The sequence below is a fragment of the Corapipo altera genome, unplaced genomic scaffold (genome assembly GCF_003945725.1).
Source record: "Corapipo altera isolate COAL_440 unplaced genomic scaffold, ASM394572v1 126, whole genome shotgun sequence".
In the NCBI taxonomy this organism is placed as follows: domain Eukaryota; kingdom Metazoa; phylum Chordata; class Aves; order Passeriformes; family Pipridae; genus Corapipo; species Corapipo altera.
Window position 1 is genome coordinate 3,210,244 of NW_020884937.1, and position 14,451 is coordinate 3,224,694.

Here is a 14,451-nt window from a genome sequence, read left to right on the forward strand (position 1 = left end):
AAATCTACCATTGGCACTCTGGGAGGCATTTATAAGTAACAAGCTAATTATATAAAATACACACTGTCCACTTGTTAAGATCTTCTTAAAGTTTCATAATCTAATCAGAATTTGCTATGAATAACATTTGGCTTGTTGTCCTCCCCCCTGCCTTTTTAATGCCACTTTGGTGAATGGATGATCAATACAGGAAAGAAATGCTTTCCTTAAGACTGGTTGGTTGAGTGTTCCCCACGTGCTGCTTTAATAATAAAGGATTTATTTAATAATAAAGGATTTTCCTTCTAATTACCGAGCACAAATACATTGATTTGAAGGTGGATCCAGATTCAGAGAATGGTTTGGGTTGGAAGGGACTTTAAAGGCCATCTTGTTCCAAATCCCTGCCATGGGCAGGGACACTTTCCACTAGCCCAGGTTGCTCCAAGCCCCGTCCAACCTGGCCTTGGACACTTCCAGGGATCCAGGGGCAGCCACAGCTTCTCTGGGCAACCTGTGCCAGGGCCTCCCCACCCTCACAGGGAAGAATTCCTTCCTCATATCTAACCAAAATCTCTCCTCTTTTTTGTTTAAAACTGTTCCCCCTTCTCCCATCGCTATCTGTCTGTGTAAAAAATTGCTCTCCCTGATTTTTTAAATTTTTTTTTTATGGATGATATGCAGTCCCATCTGCTCAGCAACACTCACAGAATAAAACCTTGGCTCTCCTGGCTTGTAGTATTTTGGTTAATGTGACTTTTTGCTCGTACAGACGTTATATAGCATCATAAAAAATGATGCGTGTGCTGAAGTCAGCAAGTGCTCTGAGGGTGTTCACCTGAAGTGTTGGCAGGGGCAGGTCTGGCTGAGGTCCTGGCCAATATTCTGTAGTCAGGTCACCTTCAGAAGGTAGCTGAGGGTGGTGTGAGGGTCCTGCCAGCAGCACAGGTGTGTGAACAGCAACTTGGCTCTCAGTCCTGGTTCATTCATCACCTGGGATCAACCACTGTGGCAGCATCTGCTCCCCTTCCACAAAACCTGAGTCCTTTGAGGAAGGGTGGCAGCATTCCTGTGGTGCTGTGGGATCTGGGCCTATCTTGGTGAAGGACCAGCAGGGGATCCGTGGCAGATGTTCACCTTGTTGGCTCTTTCCCTCCTCCCCTTGTCTGGACAAACTGTGGTGTGGGTGAGCAGTGTTTTGGGGTCCAGAGAAAAGCAATGCCTGAAGGATGTCAGGGAGGGAAGGATCACACAGTGCCCTTGCATCTGCAGCAGAAGACAGTAGTTTGTGGTGTTGGTTGACTTCAGCAAGAACATAATCTCCTGCACTTGGTGGCTTGTCCTTGTCTGAAGAGTTTGAAACCTTGGCCGGGGCTTTTTTGTTTCACTGCAGCTCTGACCACTGAAGTCTCATTTGAAGCTTGTAGAACCTCAGGACTGCAAAGCTCCTTTAGAAAGACATTCAAGAGACCCCTTTAGTCATGGGATAACCTCCAGGCAAGAGCCTTTGAGTGTCTTCCTGTTGAGTTTTGTGAGAAACCAACCTCCGTGCTCACAATTCATTCCCACAACCTCTGCTGGGGCTCAGGAGGAGACCAAACTTCTCCCATCCCATGCCCACGCTGTCTCTGGTGCATCCTGCTCTCTCCAGAGCCCCAAAAGTTTGTTTTTTCACCTGTTTAGTTTTGAAACCTGCCATGAGGATAATGTGACATTAGAGTGGAAAAGCTATCGCTGCTGTGCGGGGGAGGAATTGCAGACCCGTAAACTGCTCCCAAAATAGCTCAGATGATGTGTCAACCCGCCCAACCATCTAAATACTGCACGAGCTGACCTCCCTGCGATATCTAATAGGGGCTGGGGAGCGTGTTTTGAGGGGAGGGAGAGGTGAACCCCCCCACCCCTCCCCGAATCCACATGCTCGTTTCTAGAGCTTGTCATTTATCCAGAAGTTTGACTAGGAGCCAGTCTCTGCTTCCAGCTGGGACCTGCAGGTCGTGAGTGTAGAATTAGGGGAAGGAGGAAGAGGCTCATTCTCCAGTTGTTTTTTCTGTCCTGGTGAACTCGAGGAGTTCTTTGCTCTCGCTGTGTTTCCCTCAAAGGTTTCGTTTCGTTTGTGTTGTTGCAGAGTAAACTTTTATTTTCTCTTTAGCTGCTCTGCTGCTCCACTGTGTGTGTGTGTGTGTGTGCACAGGGATACCTCCAGGCAGCTTGGGAAGCTGCTGTGTTGGCTACAAGGAGTTTCTTCCCTGGCTGCCAGTAGCTGTGGTCTGGGCAAGGGCAGCTCTGCTCCTGAGAACAGAGCGGGCAGTGTTCGGGAGGGACGGCAGGATTTATCCGACAGGGTTTATCCCACAGGCAGGGAGAGAGGAGCAGCCCAAATCCTGCTGGATCGTGCCTGCTGTGGAGCTGCCGAGGCTTTTGTCTCCCAAACTGAACAAAAGGGCTGGCTGAGGTGTTCGGGAGACAAATGGGCGATTCATTATGGAGTCGGATCATTCCCTGGCAGGGGCGGCGGGAGAGACTGACACGGACACATGGCCGGCCCTGCCAGGCATTCCCACGTCCTACCGTGGGTGGGAAGCTCGCTGGGGACGTGGAGGGATTGCTGGGAGGTTGCTCCAAGCCCCATCCAACCTGGCCTTGAACACCTCCAGGGATGGGGCATCCACAACTTCTCTGGGCAACCTGTGCCGGTGCCTCGCAGCCAAGAATTTTCCGGAACGTCTAATCTAAATTTCTCTTTCAGTTTAAAACTGTTCCCCCTTGTACTGTCAGTATTCCACGTAAAAAGTCACTCTCCCTCTTTTTTATAAGCCCCCTCTAAGTACTGGAAGGCCACAGTTGCAGAAATATCCATGTGGTTTGTGCTTGGCACCTCTGGGTTGGGTTAAATGCTGTTTAGAGAGCATTTGGGTTCAGTGCTGCAGCCAAACCAAGGGGCATCTTCCAGGTGCCTTTTTAGATGCTGAGGACACAACAGGAAAGTAATTCCTTCCTTCAGGACTCCCCATATGGGATCAAATCAATGGTTTGTCCAGCCAGACATGGACATCTGGGGAATCCAAGGAGAAGTGGGACAAGTGATGTGGCTCCTGACGTGTCCCGCTCGCTCCTGGCAGGCAGGGCTTTAAAGGCTTCCTGAGCCCTCGTGTTCCATCACCCATCTGGATGAACCCTCCCTTTTCCTGAATTTGTCTAATCCCTTCTGGAATCTGTTCATCATTTCGGGCTTCACAACATCCGGTGGCGATGAGCCTTGAAGTTTAATGAGGTGCTGGTTGGAAAAAAGGCTCTGTTCGTCCAACATTTGTTATTATTATTATTATTTTTTAACGCCGTGCCTGGTCTGAATCAAAAGTTCTGATCCCTGCACTGCCCTGAGCAAAGGGAGCCCTGCAGAGCTTCCAGCAGATCTGCAGGACTCAGTTGGGCTTCAGGGCAGATCGATTCAGAGAGTCAAGAAGGATGGACAGGAGGAGGTGTTTTGGGATCTGGAAATTACCCTGTGTGTGATGTAAAAATTAAGGAATAAATATAAAGCAGCAGCAGTGCAAAAAAAAAAACCAAAAAAGGCACAGGGAACAAACATTTATGGAGATTTTCTGGTCCTCTTTGTTTTAGATTTCAAATTCCAAATATCCTTTGCTCTGTGCAACTCTTCCTAGACAAGGGAAGCTCATAAGACCATGAACTTGAGTTTTCTTTGCTTGCAACAGGAAAACAAAGCTGTTGTTGCGGGTTTATAGCACAGATGACTTTCTGGCTTTTAGGAAATTGGGTTTCATGGTAGGAGTAGATGTAAGAGTTTTTATGTGGCTCGACTTCATTGCAAGAAAATCAGGCTATTGAACATTGTGGCCTGTTTCCTGTCTTGAAAATCTGCTATAAATTCTTTTGCTGTATCTGTCCTGTGATCCATTACATTTATGGTCCTCTCCTGGTCCTCAATCCCACCAAAAAATATTCAAAAGGGAGGCAGGAGGAGGGATGCTCATGTATATTTTCTATAAGGGTGATGTAGGAATGTCCCTTTTTTCCCCATGTCGTGTAATGGAAAGCTGTTAGACCCAATTCTGGATGAAAATCATAGAATATACTGAGTTGGGATGGACCCTTAAGGATAAAATCCAACTCCTGGCCCTGCACAGGACAACCCCAGGAATCACATTGTGTGCCTGAGACCACGAACTGCTCTAACCCCATATCAGGAGTGGAGCTGAGCTGTTTTGTGCTGGAGCAGGGAGCTGAGATCTAGGACGGCAGGATTTTCAGCAATTAAAAAAAAAAACCCCAAAACAAACCCCAAACAAACAAAAAACCCCCACCTATATTCTGAAAACATCTTTTTTTTTTCTTTTTTTCCCCCTCTTGGACCATATGGAGCTAAAGAGGTTAAAACAAACTTTTTCTTCTCTGGGTTTGTGTCTTCATTTTCCATCACATTTCTCCCACTTAACTGCTGCTTCCCTGCCCCAAAACTCACAGCTCTGGGTTGCCCAGGCTTGGGTTTCACGTCGAAAGAAATGATGTCAGGCTGAAAAAAAATAATTAATTAAATAAAAATAAACAGTGGCTGGATAAGGAGCAGGGATGGGTGGTGGGGTGGGGGTCCAGGAGCTGTCCAGCTGGGCAGGGGGACACTGGCAGGGGGGTAATTCCTGGCACAGGCTGCCAAGGGCAGAGCTAATTCCCTCTTAAATCGGGAGTGAAAGCCCCTGTTGCCGCCTGGCCCGTGCATTCCACTGGCACAGGCTGGTTTTAAGTTGGGTTGAAAATCCTTCTTAAAGCTCCCTGATTGCTGTTTCATTCTTGAGAGGATGAAGGGGAGAGGAAACAGCCTTTCCCTCCCCGCCTCCTTCCTCCGCCTCTGCTCCCTCACGGGCGGAATGAGTTGTTCCAGTGGAATTAGATCTTGGGGGCCAAGCTACCTGCGGCCTCCCTGGGTAAAAAAACCCCTCCTAAAAAACCCTGCAGTGTTTTCTGAAGGTGGTTTGGTGCTGGGAACTGCTCAGCACGCAGGAATTGTGAGGGAATATTGGAAATGTCTGTAGAGCTGCTCCTGATGTTTGTCCTTGTGTCACTTCCAATCTGGTGGATCTTCTTCTACAATTTATCTAAAATAAAAAAATGTCTTTTGCTCTGATGGACCAGAAACTTCCTGAATAAGGTTTGTTGTGAGGAGAGGAAGGGAAAGAAGGAGGGGCAGTTCAACTTTCTGCTTCAGATACACCAACAAGGGCTGAAAGACCCACATTTGATTCCTTTCTCCTTTCTAGGGTTTTTCTGACTGTTTGTGCCAGGCAGGAGGGAAGGCAATTCCTTCCTTCAGTGAAGGAACTTTATAATACATTTATAAATACGTAATAATTCATGATACCTGTAACTCATAACCTGTGCAGTTCTCCTGCTTTGGGTGAGTGGGAAATGCTGCAGCAGCTTGAAGTGTTTTCTTGTGGTGCAAACCCAGCTGTTCCTCGTGGCACATTCATCCCAAAAATCTCATGCAGGAAGGTACCATCACAGGAACATCTCCAGCCTTCCACATGGGAACTCTTTGCTCATTCACTGTGATATTTTTCCTGCAGTTGAAGGAAATTATTTGCCCTCATCTACTATGTACCAAACTTTTTGGTAATTTGAACAGGAGGAGCTGAGGGCAAGTTTGGGCAGGAAGTTGTTGGAGGTTTATTTATATGTAGAACAGCCATCCTGTAGCTGGGAGAAAACCATCCCCATGCACGGAAAAATCCCTTCTGAAGTGATGTGACAACCCCTTTTTTGGGGGGGATGGTGTTTGTCCTCAATCCAGGACAAGTGGCCTGGGGAAATTCCTCTCTGTTCAGCAGCCTGGGAGAAATTGGAAGTCTCCCAACTCCTGTGTGGAGGCTAAAATGGGAAACTCCAGCATCTCTGTGGTAACACCTGGGCCTGAGGAGAGCTTTGGGATCAGAGTCGTTGCCATGAGTGCTGGAAGCATTTGGGAAAGCTGTGCTGGAAAGGAAGATTTTTCACCAGCAAATTCCTTTGTTCAGAAGCAGCTGTTGTTTCTCTTTTTTTTTTTTTTTTTTTTTTGGATGCTGGAAATAACTCTTGCCAGCACCCAAGAGCCTGGAAGGTGTGGGTAGCAGGATCCTTACACGTCCACTTGTCCATCCTAAGATGCTCAGAGGAAACCTCTGTATAGATCTCTCCAGGCATGGTTGAAAACAAGCTGGAATGACTGACACCTACAAGAATCTGCACCTTTTTCTCCTAAAAAAAACCCCACCAAAAATCTGTTTGAGCATGTTTCACTAGGATGGAGACTGGTGTGTCCTTCCCTGGTGAGTGGGATGTGTTGGGTTGGAAGTTCCCCATGCCATAGCTTTTCTCCTCTCTGTCCTTCTAATTTCCACCACTCAGGGGCTGATCCAAGGACTCAGAGGTGTTTCCCTCTGTCATGGAATGGTTTGGGTTGGAAAGGACCTTAAAGATGATCTCATTCCAGCCCCCTGCCATGGGAAGGGACACCTTCCACTGGAAAAACACATCAGATACGTGCTCTGTTGGAACATGAGTAGGGAATGGCTGTGGTGAGGTTGTAAGGCCCTGTTGTCCCTACTATGAGTTGGTAGAAGTGTGTAAAGTTGTAGTAGTCTCTGGTGGTGGGGGCTGTTAATCCTCTGTGCAAGCAGAAGCTGCACCTGAGCTTTGGGCACTCTTGACTCATGAGAAAACCCCTGCTTGAGTGGTTGCCACCTAAAACAAGGCTCTGAGTGTGTTTGCCCTGATGCTTGAGAGGAGAGTGAGGATCAAAACAGCAGCCGGGACAAAACCGTGATGGGAAAAGCTGTCTGTGCTGCTTGAGATTCCAACTGCTTTGCTTAAGGGTCTCCAAAAATTCTCTGTTGTTGATGGAGAAGGACATGGAGATCCAGAAGGAGAGGGGAGCCGAGAGCAGAGCTGGTTGGGAATGACCTCAAAGGAGGAGAACTAACACGAGTGTGAGGATCTGTGGATGATCCAAAGCCTTGGAAAGGGCCAGGATTGAGTTTTAGCCAAGCTGGGTTTGATTTCTGGGTGGAATGCTGGCTGTTCACCTCTGCCTGGTAAAGCCCTGGGTGGTCTGGATTTCCTCAGACTTCTCCTCTTGCCACTTCCTTTGACCCCCACGATGTCCCAGCATCTGCCAGAGGAGATGGGTGAGAAAATTACACCAAGGAAAGGTTGAGCTTGAAGTGGAGGACTCCAACAGAACCATCTTCGTGAGGGGGCTGAGATGTCATTGTGGAAGCCAAAAATCCCTGCTGAGCTTTGGAGAACCCATGGCCTTATTTTTTTGTAAATATTTAAGGAAATATGTGATTTTTTTTTTAGCATGTATATATCAGCCAGGGTAGGAAACCTTTGGCTTTGTAGCTCAGAGAATGGCAGAGAATTTTGAAGCCAGCCTGAGTGGCTCCAGGTTTTGTGGAATAGACACAAATCCCTGAATTTTGGGGTGAACAATCGCGTTTTGGAGCAAGAAAAAAACCAACTTAGTTCTGACTTTGAGGGGTGGAAAGAAAATAGAGAATTAGTTATTTAGTAGAAAAGAGAAAACTTTCTGTGATGTCAAGTGATTTTAGGGGTCCACCAGTGCTTCTGACAGCTCTGGGAAGAGCAGAAATGAGGCTGGTGAATGTTCTTGAGATGGTTTCCTCCAGAGGACGTTGAGTGTGAGCAAAATGGTGACACCTGAACCTCTAAACACTTCAAAAACCAAACAACGCAGTGCAGAATGAGGTGGTTGATCCTTCACTGGCCAACTCTTGCTCCAAATATCAAATCTTGATCGCTCGCCGTGAAATTCAGATTATTTTCTTGGATTTTGGGCTTTTTGTGCTTCAGATATTCAGTTGGCTTTAATAACTTTGGCAAATAATTTTTTAGAAGCTTCCTCACAGTGTGGGAGTTTGGTGGTGGGAGAGAGAGGAGGCAGCTGAAGGCTGTTGGATGTGAAAAATAATAATAATAATCTAGTCCTGGTGTCCAGCATAAGTCAGTCTGACTGCTTGAGTTGTGGAATCATTAATTTAGTTGTTGTAGTGAAGGTTAATGTTCAAGTTGTCCATTTTCCAGGCACTTGTTTTAACTATTAAAAGGAAGAAATAGTGGTGGGAAGAGAAGAAAAAGGACTGGAAGTTGTCAATTTTTCAGGAGTTTCTTTTAATTATTAAAAGGGAGAAATAGTGGTGGGAAAAGAATAAAAAGGGCTGGAAGTTGTCCATTTTCTAGGAGCTTTTTTTTAATTATTAAAAAGAAGAAAAAGTGTTGGGAAGAGAAGAAAAAGTGCTGGAAGTTGTCAATTTTACCAGGAGGGGGTTTTTTAATTATTAAAAGGAAGAAATAGTGGTAGGAAGAGAATAAAAAGGGCTGGAAGTTGTCAATTTTCTAGGAATTTTTTTTAATTATTATAAGGAAGAAACAGTGGTGGGAAGAGAAGAAGAAGGGCTGGAAGTTGTCAATATTCCAGGACTTTCTTTTAATTATTAAAAGGAAGAAATAGTGGTGGGAAGAGAGGAAAAAGGGCTGGAAGTTGTCAATTCTCCAGGAGCTTTTTTTTAATTATTAAAAAGAAGAAAGAGTGTTGGGAAGAAAGGAAAAAGGGCTGGAAGAGCAGCAACACTGCAGGAAAAGCAGTCACATAGGAAGTAAAAACAGAAGCAATTGAGTCACTGTGCAGATGTGCCAGAGATAAATCTCCCAGCAGGAGGAAGTGCTGGGACGGGAATGTGATATTTCAGCAGGCCTGGCATTCCAGGTGGGAATAGCAGAGGCTTTTCCTTGCAGGAAAGCAGCTCACCTTGGCCTGTGCCTCCAGTGGCCTTTGGAAAGGAAACGCCCCAAAAATGAGAGAGCACCCACCCCCAAGTCTGTGTGGGTGTCTTAATTCTGTGTGTCCTCACCCCCCTCCTTTAAATTCCCAGCAGGAAAGTCCCCACTTAAACAAGGGAAAATCCAGGGAGGCCGCTGGAGGTGTGAGCTGACAGGGCAATAAAAACCCTTGGCTTCTGAGATGAGCTGAAAGCAGGGCCTGGCCTTGGATTGTGTGTCTGGGAGGAATAATTCCAGGGTGCCACAGATAAAAACTTGGCTGCACAGCTCTCAGGGTGAGCTGGGCTGTGTTTGGGATCTCTCCCAAGTCCTGGAGACCGAACTCCGGGCAAACACAGCAATTTGGGATGGAAGTTCCCAACTGAAGGAGCCAAATGCCACCAAGCAGCGTGTGTGTAAACTGGATGGGTCTGGTAATTCCAGCAGGTGATAAGGAACCTTCTGGATGCCAGGTTTAAGAGTAGGGATAGGTGGGACTGGAAGGGGATTAGTGTAAATTATGTCACAAAGGTTCCTTTCAGCGTGGTGGGGATGACACAGGTCAGGCAGGTCCTTCCTGAGGTCTGGATGGTGCAAGGGTGAGGAAAAAGCCAGGAAAGATTAGGCCAAAGCTTGAATTATGCTGAGTGTCCTGGCTTTGTTTGTTCATGTTGCTCTCAGAGAGGCCGGGGTTAACTTGCAGGGAGTCAAAGCTTCCTGGGCTGTGTGCAATCAGCTGTTTGGTCTCTCTCCAGGTTCCCAGTGGTCAAACACACCATGTTGTAGAACGTTAAAATCCAATTTAGAATGGTTTGGGTGGAAGGGGCCTTAAAGATCACCCAGTTCCAACCCCCCTGCCACGGGCTCTAGAAGGTGTGTCCACTTCACCTCACACTCAGCCCCCTCTCGATGCAAAGTCACTCAGTCCCAGAGCCCTGGCTGGCAGTTTAATCGTAACAGTTGTGGACTGGGGTTGTAAAAAACAAAAAACACACCCTCCCCTGAGATATTTCCTTGGAAAGAACAGCTTGGCCTTTGTGAGGAGCTGAGAAAGCGTCCGACTGACACGGTTGCCTCACAGGACCTCGCTCAGCCCGGGGTTGCATAAAAGGGCTTTATGGGATTATGGAGGTTCTGTGCAGCGTGTCAGGTGGAGCTCCCTGGCTCTGCCTGCGCTCTGTTATTGATGCCATGCTCGGGGAAGTGCCACCTCACCCCTTTTCCCGGGCTTCTGGAACGTGTGTGCAGAGAGCCGAGGCCACCGCATCGCTCCCCGGGCACCCATCCAGTGCTGGGGAGGGAAAACATGTGTGGGTCCATGTGTGTGGCTTCTACTCAGGGTAATTCTTCACCTGGAAGAGTTTCATTGCTCGTTGACTGGGAAAAGCCCTTTTTTTCCCCCCTGAAATTACTCCTTGTCTTGTTCTAGGGGTGCTCTTGAGCACTAATCCAGGCTCATTCCATACGTTGCATGGCTTGTTCTTTCACCCACTCCAGAAGTGTTGTGCCACTGTGCAGCACCATAAATACCATTTCCTACCTTCTCCCTATCCCTGGATCTTTATTTTGATCATATTTAGGTGACTTTTACTGGAGATCCCTGTGACTGGGCTGTGCTATCACCAAGTTTTGGGGGGCTGATCTGTTGGAAACTGTAATTTGAAGCATCCTGAAGCCGGGCATCTCAGGGGGAAGGCGGGGAGGGAGTTGAAAACCACCAGTTGCTCTGCAGAAATCATGGCTGTGGGATCAATTCCTGTATCCCTCCTTGCTCCAATAGCCATGATACTTAGAGCATGTGCTTTCCAGGCCATTTAGCTGAACAGCACCTGCTCAGATGGAAAGGTAAAATAGGGAGGGGGAGCTGTCAAAAATGCTTTGCCTCCCTCTCTCTCCTTTGCCAGCCGAGGGTCTCTTGTGCCAACCATGAAAGCTCACAGGACTGAACCTTCAGAGTATCATAAAGGCCAGGAATGAATGTCCTGGAGATTCCTGAAGCTCAGACTAAGGCACTTTTCTCATAAATGAACCTTCTGGGAGTTCCTGCTAACAAGGCACCAGGGCTGGGTGATGTCCCCTCTCCTTAGAGAGCAGATGAGACCAAGTCCCCACTCTGTCCCAGTTAAGACAGACCAAAAATGAAAAGGTTAGCATTTATGCCTCAAATGGAGCTTCCTGTTTGGTCTTTTAGATTGTTTTTTCTCAAATTTGGGGGAAAAATATTTTTTTTTGGCAAATTTACCCTGGGTTGCACCAGTTTTCCATGTTCCCAATGAATTTTTATCACTGCAGATTTTTTCTGGAGATCTTAATACTTTTGAAGGTAACTGAAGGAGAACATCTCCCTGCCCATCTTTGTTCTCCTAAAAATCCCAGCTCAGCTATTTTTTCCCCCTCCCTCAGGTATCTGATGTTAAATCACCTCATCAGTGCATCAGGAATGATTGGATCTGTCCTGGATGCTGCTGGCTGTGACTCAGGGTGGGATTTTATGCCCTTTGTGCACCGAGGTTTGGGAGTTAAAGCATCCAAGCTGCCTGCCCTTGGCAACTGTGCTCCTGGCAGGATGCATCCCACTGATCAGAGAGAATTAAAAACAAGAAAGCACTGCTCCTGTGGGACAGGTGGGAATTTAAAGACTTTCCAGGATCTGCATCCAGCAAAGGGGGTGAGTGTGAGTGTTTTCCCTGGTGGTCCTGCAGCAACGGAGATGTCTAAGCCTGTGATCCATCCCCATGCTCCCCTGTTCGGGATTGCAATGTTCCAGCAATCCTGGAATTCCAGATTTAAGCCATTCTTCCCTTTTGGCTGGGGAATGTGTGTCCAGGTCCTCCGAAGCCCTGCCTGGTGATTCCCATTGACTGCCTGGACTGGCACCTGGCCGGAGCAGGGCAGAGCCAGGAGAGTGGGGTACAGCCAGCCTGGCCAACAAACCATTCCTGAGCCCAGCAGATGTTCCTGCAGCCTCTCTGCTCCCCGGGGCCGATGCCAGGCTGGTCCTTTTCCAGCAGCTCCGTCACTTGACACCGGGAACAGTTCGCTGGGCTTTTGTGGCACATTGTACAGAATCAAGGACCTCGTGCTGGGAGAGGGGAGGGGAGGGGGCAATGGGACATGAACTTCTTCAGGGCATTTTTTTTAGGTTTTGAGCTCGTTCTGTCTTGTAAAAGCTCTTGGCAGTATCTCCTGGAAAGTGTATCCTGCTCTCCAACCTCAGGCTGTGGCTCGCTGGGTTTTATGTCAGGATCTCTTCTGCTGAGGGCAGGGAGGCTTTATGTGCTTTCTCAGTGTGTCTCTTGGGGTTTGGTGGGACACACCATCCTCTGCCCCTTCCCAAGGTGGTTTCTGGCTCTGCTTGATGTGCCAAAATGATTTGTTTTTTTAGACTGTAGAGCTCATGTATTTTTGCTGTTTTCCCGAGTTCGTGCAGTTGGGAACCTTTGATTATTTCTTTCCAATTACAGTTTTAAACACAGACCTACAGCGAAGATGGCCAAGGGTTTATGTCCAAACATAATGTCCATTATGTCTATGAGAGCTGGTAGGGAACCTAAATCCTAATACTACTTTTTACCCTTCTTCTGCTCCCACCCTGCACACACACTGAGGGGAGCTTTGCTTTAAAATCCCTCTGTGCCCGGACATCAAGTCCCCATGGGTGCTCAGCCACAAGATCCTGATCCCATGGGCTGTATTTCATAGAATCACGGAATGATTTGGGTTTTGGAAGCACCTTAAAGACCACTGAGATCCAACCCACATGGGCAGGGACACCTTCCACTAGCCCAGGTCGCTGCAAGCCCCATCCAACCTGGCCTTGGACACTTCCAGGCAATGGGGCCTCTCTGGCCAACCTGTTCCAGTTGCTTCACCGCGCCCTGAAGAAAGAACATCTCCCTAAAATTCCTTCCCTCACCGTGCTTTGCCCCCTCTGTGTTTCCTCGCAGGCTGACGGGGAACGAGCCCCTGACCATCCTCCCTCTGACCTCAGAGATGGAGGAGGCGGCGGTCAAAGCCCACTACAAGGTGTGTGACCGGCTGAAGCTGGAGAAGAAGCAGCGCAGGATGTGCCGGCGGGACCCGGGTGTGGCCGAGACCCTGGTGGAGGCCATCAGCATGAGCGCCCTGGAGTGCCAGTACCAATTCCGCTTCGAGCGCTGGAACTGCACCCTGGAGGGCCGCTACCGGGCCAGCCTGCTCAAGAGAGGTCAGTAGGGTGGGCAAGGATTTGGGGTGGTGCCACCCCCTTGCACCCACCCCCTCCCCTGGCATCCTGGTGTGCCCGGTACCGCTGGGGCGTCCTCACCTCCCCAGAGAATCATAGAATCATGGAATCAGCTGGGTTGGAAGGGACCTCTGAGATCATCAACCAACTGTGGTTGATCCAACTTGATCCAACCCCACTGTGGTTCCCAGCCCATGGCACTGATGCCACATCCAGTCTCATCTTAAAAACCTCCAGGGATGGAGAATCCACCCCCTCCCTGGACAGCCCATTCCAATGACTGAGCACTCTCTCTGGAAAGAAATTCTTTCTAATTTCCAGCCTAAACCTCCCCTGGCACAGCTGAAGACCGAGCCCTCTTGTCTTGCTGATGGTTGCCTGGGAAAAGAGACCAACCCCCCCCGGCTCCCCCCTCCTGTCAGGGAGTTGCAGAGAGTGAGGAGGTCTCCCCTGAGCCTCCTCTTCTCCAGGCTGAACAGCCCCAGCTCCCTCAGCCTCTCCTCATGGGAATTGTGCTCCAGTCCCTTCCCCAGCCTTGTTGCTCTTCCCTGGACCTGCTCCAGCCCCTCAATGTCCTTCCTGAACTGAGGGACCCAGAACTGGACACAGAGGTCCAAAAAAGAGCTCGCAGGAGGCTCCAGCTCAGCCGTGGCGGCGGGGTGAAGGATGTGCTAATGGGGGTAATTTATGGGCTGATGGCCGTAATTTATGTGCTTCTCCCGCCTTGCTTCCCGCTGGAAACTCCTCTCCTTGGAGGCTGGAGATATCTGTGTGTGTGTGTGTGTGTCTTCAGCCAGTGGCTGTGTTTGCTCCTCGTTTCTGCTGGAAGTTGAGCTCTTGCTGGAGAGGAAGGTTTTGAAACTCCCAAAGCTGTCCCCTCTTTCTTTTCCCTAATTTTTCCCGGATTTTTTTCTCCTAATTTCCCCCTGATTTTTTCCTGATTTTTCTCCCTAATTTTTCCCTGTTTTTCTCCCGATTTTTCCTCCCTGTTTATTTCCCCCCTCTCTTCTCCTCTTCTTCTTTCCCCCCCCCTTCTTCTCCCTCCCCCTTTTTTCCCCTTTTTTCCCCCCCCCCTTTTTTCCCCCTTCTTTTCCCTCCTTCTTTTTTCCCCCTTCTTTTCCCTCCTTCTTTTTCCCCCCTTCTTTTATTCCCCCTTCTTGTATTCCCCCTTCGTTTTTCCCCTCTTCTTTTTCCCCCTTCTTTTTTTTCTCCCTCTTCTTTCCCCCCTTCTTTTTCCCTCCCTCTCTTTTTCCCCCTTATTTTCCCCCCTTCTTCTTTCCCCCTTCTTCTTTCCCCCTTCTTCTTTCCCCCTTCTTCTTTTCCCCCTTCTTTTTCCCCCTTCTTTTTCCTCCTTCTTTTTTCCCCCTTCTTTTTTCCCCCTTCTTTTTTTCCTTCTTCTTCTTTCCCCC

The 14,451-nt window shown here is 48.4% G+C and overlaps 1 protein-coding gene across 1 annotated transcript in view; it reads left to right on the forward strand.

Moving 5' to 3' along the window:
• WNT9A (Wnt family member 9A) overlaps window positions 1–14,451 on the forward strand; it is a 58,918-nt gene that overhangs the window by 25,189 nt on the left and 19,278 nt on the right. The window contains exon 2 of the mRNA XM_027660660.1: window positions 12,765–13,024. Within this exon, the coding sequence (XP_027516461.1) occupies window positions 12,765–13,024 (260 nt within the window). The remainder of the gene's footprint in view (window positions 1–12,764; window positions 13,025–14,451) is intronic.